Source organism: Cariama cristata, unplaced genomic scaffold (genome assembly GCF_000690535.1).
Source record: "Cariama cristata isolate BGI_N322 unplaced genomic scaffold, ASM69053v1 scaffold22908, whole genome shotgun sequence".
Classification (NCBI taxonomy): Eukaryota; Metazoa; Chordata; class Aves; order Cariamiformes; family Cariamidae; genus Cariama; species Cariama cristata.
The window spans coordinates 660-13,270 of NW_009630951.1; the positions used below are offsets into that span (position 1 = coordinate 660).

General features: G+C 53.8%; 1 protein-coding gene across 1 annotated transcript in view; it reads right to left on the reverse strand.

Moving 5' to 3' along the window:
- Positions 1–759: 759 nt before the first annotated feature.
- The window catches only part of AXIN1 (axin 1), a 71,791-nt gene continuing 59,939 nt past the window's right edge, over positions 760–12,611 (reverse strand). Inside the window, exons 5-9 of the mRNA XM_009705773.1 lie at positions 11,638–12,191; positions 8,703–8,879; positions 7,249–7,494; positions 2,089–2,256; positions 760–1,222 (exon numbers count right to left, since the gene is read on the reverse strand). Of these exons, the coding sequence (XP_009704075.1) occupies positions 1,096–1,222; positions 2,089–2,256; positions 7,249–7,494; positions 8,703–8,879; positions 11,638–12,191 (1,272 nt within the window). The 3' untranslated portion in view covers positions 760–1,095. The remainder of the gene's footprint in view (positions 1,223–2,088; positions 2,257–7,248; positions 7,495–8,702; positions 8,880–11,637; positions 12,192–12,611) is intronic.

A 12,611-nucleotide genomic window follows, 5' to 3' on the forward strand; every position in this document is an offset into this window, starting at 1 on the left:
AACAACCCCCCCTTTCTCCTGGCAGCGGGCTGTAGTGCCCTCACGCTGCTTCCCGAGACACAGGAGCCAACAAAAGACGCAGGATTCATAAAAAGACTTTTTTTTTTGTCATCAGCTTTAGTGGCTAATCAGGTCCCTCCCCTATGGTGTTTCTCCTATAAAGAGTCCCCTGACCAAAGCCAGAGCTCGGCACCAGGGGCCTGGGCACATGGGTGCCAGCCCTCTGTGCAACTGCAGCAGCCTTTGGGGAAGCAAATCCTTCTCCAGGGGCACAGGGTGTGGGGGACAAGTGTGCAGGCTGTGGGATGCTGGCACCCACCCTGCCACCCTGGCTCCGAGCTGGTCCTTGCACTGCGGGAAGCCCCCAGCCCCAAGAGCTGGCACCGACCCTTCTACCCCTCGGGGATTTACTTGGTCGCAAGAAAGCTCAGGAGAGAAAAAAACCAAAACCAAACCAAACCATCCTACCATGTCCAGCAGCTGAGACTGCCGGGGATGCGAGAGACTGACTGGTTCCAAATGGCTCAATAATCTTCGGAGGTGAGGTGGGACCAGAGCCCCTCCGGAGCGGGGCTGCCCCTTCCACGCCGGGGAGGGGAGAGCAGCTCTGCCCCCGCAGCGCTCCGAAGCCATCCACGCTGGGGGGGCGCCGGGGCAGGGTGCTGTGAAAACAAGGAGCAGACGGAGTCTGACGGATGGCTGTACACTTTGGGTGAGTTCTGCAGTACCTGTATGTTTTACATTTACATAAGAGCACTGTGACATTGGAAATATTTTCCTTTTATTACAATATATCAAAAATATGCAGCTTTAGTAAACAAGGTCATATTACACTTTCTAATGCACTGTACAATGCTACATTACACTTATGTTCGGTAGGGAGAGGGAGCCCAGGCTCCCAAGGTTCGTGAGGTGAAACGACGTCCACCAGCAACCCGGAGCTTGCCCAGGTCCGTGCCGGAGCAGGCTGCCGCTCTCTGCCCTGGGCTCGCCCGGTGCCCATGGCAGTAGCCCTGCCAGCGCTCGCCCCAGGCCCTCTCCTCCGGTCCCAGAGTCTTTCACAGTCCTGGCCTCACTCCTCGGCAGCCCTGGAGCTTAGTCAATCTTTTCCACCTTTCCGATGATCTTCTCTTCGAAGATGGGCAGGATGGTGTCATCGTCCCGCACCTCCTCAAAGACCACACCACAGTCGAACTCGTCACTCACTTTCTTAAAGTAATACCTGAAAAACCAGAAACATGGGGGAGGAGAGGGGGAAAAAAAAAACCCAAAACCCAGGTGAATGGTCATGGGGGCACCGTGGTCCCCAAACTGGGGCACAGCCCTTCCAAGCCCCTGAGCTCGTTGCACATAGGGAGCAGCTCCCTCAGACATGGTGGCAAATGGGGGGCCACACTTTTTGCCCTGCCCTCACCCAGTGAGTAAAAACAAAAAAAGTGATTAGGATCCGTGCTGGCACGTTCAGGAGCTCCAGCCCTGAATCCAAACCCGTTCAAAGCTCTCCCAAAAGTGGTGGCTAGAGGCACTCATGTTGGTGGAGCATTTCTAGGCAGGCTTTCCCATGGCAGCTCCTACTCGGAAGGGAGAACTTGGAGAGCTACACGCCTCATGCCTGGCTACTCTGGGACTGTGTCAGGACTTAACCTCCCTGTCCTCACTGGAGGAAAAGTTTGGGAGGAGCCAAAACGGCCCTGGAAATTGGGGAGGGGTTCCTCACAGCATCACTAAGCACTGGCTGATGCTGCTCCTCACCAGCCCAGGACCTCGCAGGGCCCTGCAGGACAGCTCAGCAGCTTCTGTTGAAGGTGCAAACCGTGATGCAGGACATTTCTGGTGCCAAACCCAATCTGCCCCATCCCTGTAACCTGCCTCTTCATCAGCCTTGACTCTCCTGCCAACAATCCCACCGCAGCACACACGGCGGGAGCCCTCCTGCAACGCTGTCAGGATCTCCACGAGCCCCCAACCTACCTCCACCACGCTTCTTCGCCTTAGTGGGGGTAACATTGCTGCGTCCTGGCAGCGGCATCTGCCAGGGGTTGCTGACAGTCTGCTCGCACCATATCGCACGCGGGGAGCAGCCCTTACCTGTAATTCCCTTTCTTGGTCAGCAGCTCCTTGAACTGTCCCAGCGTTACCACGCGCCCTTTGACGAGGGTGCGGTAAGGGATCGGCTCTCCGCAGAAGTAGTAAGCAACCACGATGTTGTCACAGGGCTGGGACGCGCCGCTGCCTGGTCTCTTCTGGGGCTTCAACCTGCCGGGCAAAAATACAAGTGACCTGCTGAGTACCGGCCCACTTGCCAGCACGGGCAGGCCCGCCAGCCTGGAGCTGCAGAGCCTGGACGGAGGTGCTGAATTAACACCTCAGGAGCATCCTTTGCTCTGACCACCAGCTCTCTTGGCACGCAGACGTATGCCGAGGCCGGTGAAGGAGCGAACGGTACTCGGAAAGGTTGGATGGGGTCAGAACGCAGCTACAAGGAGGGCACAGGTTCTAGCTCAGCACCTTTGTGCCAAAGAAACCCAACCCTGGGCTTTGAGAGGGGTTGGCTCTTCCCACAGCACCATCAGCTTGGGGAGTCATCGAGAAGCTCTGGGCAAGGCAGAGCATCTCAGGCCCACGGCAGCAGACCCAGGTCACTATCAGTCTGCTCCTGGCACGCAGGGCTGGATGCACACTTGGGGACGACGCTAACGCAAGCACCGCTCAGACTGGTCTAGGGATTATTGCTGCTGCGGTCAAAATAGCTCAGCATGGCTTTCCGCTGACCTACATCTGCAGGGTTGTGCAGACAGGGCCGCTCCTGCTCCCCGCAGCTCCCCTGGGCACCTCTCCCAGCGGAGATGGAGCTCTCAGCGGGATGTGCCCTGGAGGCTTTGCTCCTGTCCCACCCGCGCAGAGTGAGTGGCAAGGCAGCCGTCACCCCCCAAAACCTCGGTGACTTTAAATCTCCTGTGTTTTCCTGACACTCAGGGTGTTGGTCTGGGCTCTGCTTCCAGCACATACCCTGGGGTTCTGCTACGTGGTGCCATCACCGGACCAAAAGCGTCAGCCCAGACCTAACTCCATTTTCAGAGGTAGACAAAAGTAGCAATAATAAAACTCAGGGTACTTTGCCCTTCTGTAGAGCCTTTCATCTGGGGTGCCGTAAATGCTGCACAAACACCGGAGCAGCCTACACAAATTGGTAACTTGGCATGTGTGGTCTAAGCCAGAGGCAGCCGTCTCTTTCAAAGTCACATAAACCAAATTTGGCAGCTCTAAAAAATTATTTAAAAAAGCCCGCTGGATAGAAAAGATGATTTTGTATTTACATGACTGGAAAGTTGCTATAAAAAACAGCATTTGCCAAGCACATGAGGTAATCGCAGTTTTGGAAATGACTCTGACCCTAACCTTTAAACATTGGCTCGCGGGCAGAGCACCTTTTTAATGCCATGCCCACGTAAACATTGGCATTGCAAACCAAGACCAGACACAATCTTTTCAGCTCTTTCTAAAGGCACGAGAGGTCTAAAGTTCAGCTGAACAACCTTCCCGGTGCCTGCTCTGTCTGGGAGACCTTTGGAGAAGATGCAGCATCCTGAGAGGCGAGGGTCCGCGCCTGGTGCCAGCAGAGCTCTCAGAGCCTCTCCCATCCCCATATCAAAGCACAGGATGCCCTTTAGCTAGAAAAACATTACAGAATTGAGTCATCCTTGGAAAAAAATAAAATAAATGAAGTGTTTAAAGGAAAAATGGGTCATAAATTCAGGCAAATTCTGTGAACCCTTTGAGCCAGAAGTTAATTGAAGGGGTTTGGAAAACCTCAAAGTCCCTAAGCTTCTCTTAATCCTGCTAGAAACAAGTCACGACTAGGAGAGAGCTGCTGCCTGCCTGGGGACCCAGGACACAGCTACGCGCCCTGCGCAGGCAGCAAAGCCCGTTCCCCCAGGGCTGCCGTTCTCCTTCGCCCCGGGGAGACGGAGGGGACACCCCCGAGCTCTGCAGCAGCAGAAGCAAGAGGGGGACCGGGACCGTGCCAGTGGCTGGGAGCCTCCTTCCTCCTCCTCCTGCCGTGTCATTCATCCCTGAAAGGCTGTTTCTGAATGTGCTCAGCCCAGCTCCAGTGCTCACCTCTTTCCAGACCAGAGATGTGCCTGACAATGATGGCCAAAAGCAGAAACTCTGCTTCACAGAGCTGGAGTTAAAACTAACCCCCACGGCTTTGGATGCCCCTACTTTTGCCATAAATCAGAGCAGGGACGGATGGCTGTGGTGCCTCCGAGCTCCTGGGGCCGAACAAAGGTCATGCAGTGGGACTGGCCGGTGGGGAGCACAATACACACCCATCCCAAACCGCAGCCACCCACCTCTAGCAGGCTGAAGCAGAGCTGATGAATACAGAATCATTAAAAATGTAATTTTTCCAAGAGCACCTCTCAGGAGAACGACACAACACAACTGGCTCTGCTTTCACCATCGCCAAGAGATCTCCCGAGACCACGGCTTACCCAAAGAGGCCACCAGACCATCTCTGAGCTCTGCCTCATTAAAGCTTCCACCTGCACCCATCTCCTGGGTGGCAACGTGACCCAGAAACACAGCCAGGTACCACCACCCTGCCCCTTCTGGCATCACCTCCCTTTGCTGCATTTGTCACAAGCACAGAATGTTACCCAGTGAGGAAACGGCAGCACACATCCGACTTACTGCATCTGCATTTCAGTCCTGATTTTTTTTTTTTGCCGTATAACCCAGTGGTGCCGTGACAGGGAAACTAAGTCTGGGTTACAGCCCCAATCCAACCTTGCCGCGACGCAGAGGTGATGCGCCCAGCTCGTTCCAACTCAGTCCTGGGGCTGGAGAGCTTTGGAAAGCCTGAAATGTACCCAGCAGATGTTGCTTTGGGAGGTGACCAGCTCTGCTCCTCTTCTAGGCTTGGCCCAACCCAATTAATTCCAACCTGAGACCATGTTAATGTTCTGGCTACTTGCAAAAATCTTTTCTCTGAAGAGTTGCTACTAATTACTTCAACCAGCTGCGAACATAAGTGAACTCTGACACTGGGCTACAGAAAATGGCTCAAAACCTGGCTGTATGTGGAAGAAACCTGGTGGTCACTGGGACACCAATGCTGGGCAGGCTGGATCTGCAGTTCATTCAGTACGGGACACTTCATCCTGCATTACTTGCTAGCAGCAGCCAGGTAGCTGTATCTCAGAGACCAATGTCCCTCCAAATGCTGCGGAATAGGGAGAGAAAGGCTTTTTCTGCAATAGAAGTGTGATTTCTGGAAGAATATTTATGATTCCTGGTACAGGCACTGCAGGCACCTCCTTTATTTCTAGCGGGGCAGTGCTGGGGTGGGAGCGGGGTTGCTGGCGTCCCCAGGCAGGGCAGCGGGTTGGGGAAGGTCGCTGTCGGCGAGGGCTGTGCCGGAGGAGAGTGGCTGGTGAGCCCGGTAACTGCACCGGCAAGGTCAGCTTGGCCGTACAAAGCTGGCACTGTGAGCTCTCCTCCCGCAGCCAGCTCAAGCCAGTGCCTCAAGGACACCTCTGGGCTCACCTCCACCTCTCCTGCGGCTGGCACCGTGCTTCCCCAGGGCTGCCACCAAACCTGGGACGCTGGCTGCAATTTCCCAGAGCTCTTCAAAGCTCCCGACTGAAATAAATGGTGTTTTCATATGAGCTTCCCTCTCCGTTTTTCCTTTGCTCTCAAAAGAGCTGTGGGGGTCTATTTTCAGGCAGGTTCCTGTGCTAAGCACAGCAGGAGCTCTCTAAAAAGCTGCTAGCTCCGGCATGCTGTAGCTGGAGCACCCAATCCTGCCAAGATCCAGCAAAGAGATTTCAACATCCAGAAATCTTTGGCTCCCTGGGGACCGCTGTATCCATGCTTGCCTACTACTGGACACGGGTACATTTGCTTTTCATGAGCAGTTCCCCGCCGGTGAACAGGGCTCCCTGGCTTTCCACGGATGGGGCAGGTCAGCGGGATCCCTGCATTACCAGGAGAAAAGTCAGACCTCATGGAGAGGCAGTGTAAGCAGAGCAGCCTGGCACCGGGACTGCTCAGCCTGTCCTCCCGCTGGTCTGCACGGCGTTTACCCTAAGGCCATGGGGTTCCTACAAAAGCTACGCTTACAATATATGTCAAATTATTATTAGAGCATTAACTGCATATGCATGTTTCCAAAGTGTGTATCTCCATCCAGACATTTCCAGGGAAAGTGCATGAATTAAGTACGACTATAAACGCTCCACTAATAAACCCTATCCAATTATACCAGCTGAAAGGTAGATCAAATAAACTTGGCTTAACCTGACTTGGGAGAGCCCTCTAATTACCTGGCTTTCAATCAATGCTCTGGCATAAATACGCAGAAGTCTGCTACATGGTCACTGCAAGCAAAAATAATTAGAGCTTGGCAATTAAAAGAGCTTCTTTTTTAAATTACATTCGTGTTTCCAAGAGTCAGACTGCAAAGTTTCAAGTTTTCGGAAGACAGCTATAAAGCTGTGAAAGGTTTTTAATGGACAAAGTGCTTTTAGCTGTTAACAGTAATTATCTAGCACTTCCAAAACGCTTTTCATCTGCTCCATGTGCTTTGCAAAGAATGTTCCCTGAAAGATAACACAGGAGCAGGAGAATTAGCTCTGCAACAGGCATTAAGCTGAGTCACAGAAAGATGCAGCGACTTGGACAGGGCCAGGCAGCGAGCCAGCGCTGCTGCGGCAGGACTACAGCGCAGCGCTCTCCTCCAGATGCCACCAGCAGCCTTTGCCGGAAGCCTGCGGGAGATGTGGAGGAAGAGCAAATACCTATTCTTTGTCTGCACCTAATTCTGCTGCATCTCACTCAATTCTGCTCCTGCACCAACCTTTGAAATCATCGTGCGAGTGTGAACGAGCGGAGAGTCAGTGACTACCGGGGGAGAGAGCTCTCCCGTACCATGCCCCTTCTCGACACAGTCCCCCTGGCCAACCCCTCCTCAAGTTCTCCACAGCCCCTTCCCCACCCTGCCAGGCGCATTTCCAGCCTCTCCATCCACAAACCACAAGCCCAGGCCCTCCAGGTGGGTTTTGGCATTCACACCACCACAGCAGAGGGACGGAGGGAGATTTCTCTGACCTCTCTGCACGTGCCTCCACCCAGTTGGTGCTGGGAGCTGGAGGTCAGAGGACATGGACATCTCCTTCAGCTGCCCACCTTCAGAATAGTGCCCCCCCTTCCCTCCCACGCACAATCAAGACCCTATCACTGTACCTTTGTTTAAGAGGGAGTTTTCCAGCCCTTTTTTCCTCCTCTTCCAACCTCCTGCGAGCTTCCTCCAGCTGGGTGAGAGGGTTAGGGGCTGGATTGGGCGGCATGGTAGGATCTTGGATGAAAGGGTGAGAAGGCTGGACGACGTTTCGGAGCTGGGCACTGACCCACGGATGCACTGCAACAGGTCGCTCAATGGAGAGGGGTCGGACCATATCATGGGACAGCTGCTTCTTCGCACCTGAAGAGCTACAGACAAACACAAGCAAGGTTTTAGACGGACCACCGAGCCGCTATGCACGGCCACACAGTCACTCCTAGAAGGACCTACTGCTTCTGCAGCTGGACATCGGCACCGCTGGGAAGCTCCTTACAGCATGGCTTCTGAGGGAGAGGGGAGCACCACCCACCTCTAGAGAAGATTTCAGGACTGCAAGTCCTGAGCCATCAGGGTGAGCAACCCAACCCTGACACAAAGCCCTCATCAACTCCACAATACGTAAAACTAAAACCAGCAAAAGGCAGCCCCACCATTTGTGACATTCCCCCAGAAGATGCCCTCCCATATGCTGCTGACGTTCCCAGGCTGGGAGCCTCTCCATCAGCTGCTGGTCGGCATCTCCAGGAAAAGGGACGTTGCAGAGATGTCTTTGTCCTTCCCCAGCTCCAGCGGCAGGACCTGCTGCCTGACTTCACGGTGGCCTGGCACTGCCTGTGGCCCTGGCACTTAGCCCCAGCTGCCTGCAGTGCAACCTGCCCTGGCCTCTACCATCAAGCAAGAGAAGAAACCACCACCAGTTTCACCACTCGGCCACCAGTGCAACTGTGTCAGAAGGGACAAGACCCCAGAGCCCTCCTGTCGACACTCTGCAAGCACTGTTTTTCGCCAGACTGACCGAAGGCACTGCCATTAAGGATCGGTGTCCACGGGAGATCTGTTTGACTACAGAGAGATTCCTGAGATGGCCACATCCTTGGCTCCACTCTAGGCAGACAAGGGCATCCCAGAGGATGTTCCCAGCAAGCCGCAATGCTGGGCAACCCTGAGCCTTGCTAAACTTCTTACTCAGGACCAATGCCTAGAGTGCAGCAGGTCCTACGTTTCCACCAGCCCCTTGCAGGAGTAACAGACATTTACACACAGCAAGTGCTTACAGCAAAAATCCTGCCTATGGAGTGCCGTGTTACCTGCCCTGGAACCATAGTGGCAATTTGTGAGATTTCCCCGGGGCTGCAACCTCCTCCCACGGCCACAAGTCATCCTTCAGATGAAACAGCCCTTATAGCCCCTGAGCAATCCTCAGTCTCCAAAAGGTCTAAACCCTTGTGCCTGGTGGATTCTTGTCTTCCCAGGATTGCCAGGAACAAGGCAGAGTGCCAAACAGCCTAGACACACATGCCTTGTGCAGGGGACGCAATACAACAGCGTGAAGACCCCTCGCTCTGCCAGCCCTTACCCATGGTTTGTTTTCTTATGCCTGCTGATCTCCTTCTCTCCTTCTATGATCCACTGAAGGATCTTCTGGTTTCTCTCCACGTCTTCAGGAGATCCTGGCATCTCATAGTTGGCACCATCACTTTTCCCTGAATCGGTCTTCTTAACATTTCTTTTTGAGAGCAGACTTGCTTTCCCACTGCAAGAACAAAGCTTGAGACATTAGCGCTTTGCCCGAGGCAAACCACCACCGACCGTGGCAGAGGATGGACAGGTCTATCTCCAGATATATTCAACCCTGGTGCTCCTGCAGCACAGATGTGGCCCTGGCTGCCTTCCACAGCCCCCTGGTTCCACCATAGCTCAAACCAAACATGCCGCAGTTGAGGCTACGAGCAAGAATAGCTAGACCTAGGCATAGCAGGCATCTCTGTCCAGCCACCTGCGGGGAAAGGGAGCTTCTCCTCTGGCCAAACGACTGACGGCAATGTGGAAAGATCTCCTGCCACAAGAAGGGTTGTGTTAAACCCCCAGGTCTTTGCTGGAGGTTCATCCTGGTGCCGCAATCCATCACCTGCCTCTTCATGCCAGACCACGGCATGAAACCTGGGCCCTTCTCATCACCCCCCAGATTCACTGATACCCCAAACTGCTGATCTGCCATGCCCAGCATTTGCTTCTCACCCTGACTGGAACCAAGGCTTCACATCATGGTGGAAGATCACATCCTAGCAGGGTGGGCCGACTTCCGTGGGCTCTCGTGCCCTGGGAAGCCCAACCACCTCAAACACCGCAGCCAGACGGAGGCCAGGCAGTAACCAACACTCTGGCTACGCTTACGGCTGCAGCAAAGGCTCCTACAGAAACCACACCGCTCCTTGCCCACGTGCATGCCCACGTCCCCAGCCCAGCAGCCCCATGCTCACGAGGCCACGCAGAATTCACACATGCTGGCCCGTCATTGCCACAGTCTGTAACTTCATGGGACCCCCACCATCCTAATCACCCACACGCTTTACTCCATAGAACCTCCCGACTTCTGCTTCTGCGTACTAACACGCGTAGGAAAAATAACCTTCACACCACAGAGGAATAACAGGCCCTCAGACAGACTGGCTGATATTTTTGGGAAAAAAACCTGGAAAGGGGTTGCTGAAGGTCTACAAAGGCAGGGCAAACTGACTACTTCTCTGCTTCTCCCCACACGAGGACTAGCGGGTATCAAATGAAATTCTCCAGCACCAGGTTCAGCGCAAACAAAAAAATAAGCCTTTTTCTGCAGGTTGTAATCAACCTGCAGACACAGCCATGGGGGGGCTGGGGGGATAGCACCCTGGCTGGGTTCAACAAGGAGCCAGACAAGGCACTGCAAGAGCCTGCTGCCTGCCAGACGAGACTGTTCGGATGCAAACTCTTGTCTTGTGAAGCTCCTAACCTGGGGACTGTCAGGAACTGGGAGTTTGTGCTAGAGGAAGGACAGCTCTGAATGTGCCCTCTTATAATCTCCTTAAATATACGCTGTAGTCGGTGCTAGAGAGAAGTTCCGTGTCTAGATGGGGCTTCGGGTTGACACAGTGTGGCCATGCTCATGCTCTGTGAAAGCAATAGCCCTCTGCTCAGAGAAACAGGGCAGATTTAAGGGCTTCGCCTTCTCTGGAGAGCAGTTTGCTCCCCCCCTGCCACCCTGGAAAGCTGATCCTGCCCGCTGCAGACCCAGCCACCTGCCTTCACTAAATATCCCACCCTTGGTACGCTGTAAAACAACACCCCAAACCAGGGTGAGCACAGCTCTCCCCTGTGGCTCCTCCATCACCATCTCTTATCCTGGGCAGCCCTGAGCATGGAGGGGATGGAAGAATTCAAACGGTCAGGGGGAGATGGACAAAAGCCTGTAAGGCAGCAAAATGTCTTTTCTGGGGAGAAGGTCCCCTATCCCGGAGAACGTTCCCCTGGGACAGGATGCCATGGCAGTACCACAGCATCTGTTGCTTTGTTACCCTGCACTTCAAGAAAGACCTTGAGGTGCTGGAGAGAGTCCAGAGAAGGGCAACGAAGGTGGTGAAGGGTCTGGAGCACAAGTCTGATGGGGAGCGGCTGAGGGAGCTGGAGGTGTTTAGTCTGGAGAAGAGGACGTTGAGGGGGGACCTGATGGCTCTCTACAACGACCTGAAAGGAGGGTGTAGCCAGGTGGGGGTCAGTCTCTTCTTCCAGGCAACTTGTGACAGGACAGGAGGGCAATGTCTGAAACTGCACCAGGGGAAGTTCAGGCTAGAAATGAGGAGGCATTTCTTCACAGAAAGGGTCGTTAGGCATTGGGATGGGCTGCCCAGGGAGGTGGTGGAGTCACCATCCCTGGAGGTGTTTAAGAAAAGACTGGAGGTGGCACTCGGTGCCATGGTCTGGCTGACACGAGGGTGTTAGGGCAAAGGTTGGACTCAACGATCCCAGAGGTCTCTTCCAACCAAACTGATTCTATGGTTCTGTTAGGAAGAGAAAGCAGCCCTTCTAGTGAATGGGTTAGGCTGTGCAATACAGAGGGCTTTTTTGTCCTCTCATAAACACCTTAGTAGACCAGTTTCAGACCCAGAGACACAGCCCTATGCTTAGCAACTCCTGATGCATGGAGAATTAGGCCAGCATCTGCAACTTCTAAGCACCTCCACTGCTTTAAGGAGCAGAAAAACCTACTTTGTAACCAAGGCCATTAAAAATCCTGGTTAGAGGGTGTCTTTCAGCACCAGATCACAGAGATGAAAACGGGTCTGTAAGGGTTATCAGGGTGCATACCCGTTTCTGAAGAGGAAGAGCAGTGGGAAGCCCTCAAACCATGCCCCAGCACTGCCTTTCACAACAAAATGTGGTTCAGGTACTGTTTCACCTACGTGCTACAGCTCATTTATGAAAGGGCTTCCTAGCAAAGCTCTCTGGGACTCCCGCTGGGTGTTGCCTTGACTCACCTGTAGCCTAAAGAGTCCATGGGGACAGGGGCCATGCCCAAGTTTTCAGTGTAGTTTCGTGACTTTGTTGCATAGTTATGTGAATCTACATTCCAAGCAAAGCTGTTCTGCACCCGCTGCGTGGCCTCGGCCTCGATCTGCTCTTTTGGTTTCATCACGCTGTGGTGATGGATGTGGTGGTAGATGTGTTTATGGTGGTATAAGTTAGCTGCATCCAGTTTCATTCCTGATTTTGTTGCGTGCTTGCCATGCCCTGGAGGAATTGTTCCTAGTGTCCCTGACAGCTTTCCTAAGTGGCCGCTTTCTGGGGACCGTGGCTTAGGAGAGTGGCGGCCAGGTCCTGGAGACTGGCAGCCTGGTGTTTTCATCACACGCTGTACGTGTTCATCGAGGATGCTTTCTGGGTTTTCTTCGTGGGCATCTCTCATCTGCATCCCAGAGCAGCCCATCTCAGAGTAACGAGGAGCAAAGTGATGGAAGGCTTGGGCAGAAGGCATCTTGTGGCTAATGACCGCGGGACCAGAAGAGATATCTGCATCCTCACCTTCTTCTTCCTGTAAGAAACATAAAGACAATCAGAGAACGACAGCAGACTGGTGAAAGGGGTCCTTAGTCCCACCTCCCGCTCACAGCAGGACTGCTGCCAACCCTTGGGTCTGGCTTAGTCCAGCCAGACCTTGAAAACCTTCAAGATGGAGATCCACCACCCCTCTGGATGGGGTCCCAGACTGTGCCACCCTCCTGCAGAGAATTTCCTAATGCTCAACCCAAGCCTGTGCAGTCTTGCTGCCACTGAGCAGAGCTGCTCAGATCTCCGTACCCGCTTTTTGAGCCCCCGTTAGCAAGGGTCTCCATGCATTACCCAAAAAGACCGAGACAACCTCTGACAGGCAGCCCACACATCACAACCAGGCTTTACAGGTGCAGCTTTCTGACAAGCGTACAACTCAATGGGATGTATGAGCGGGCAGAAC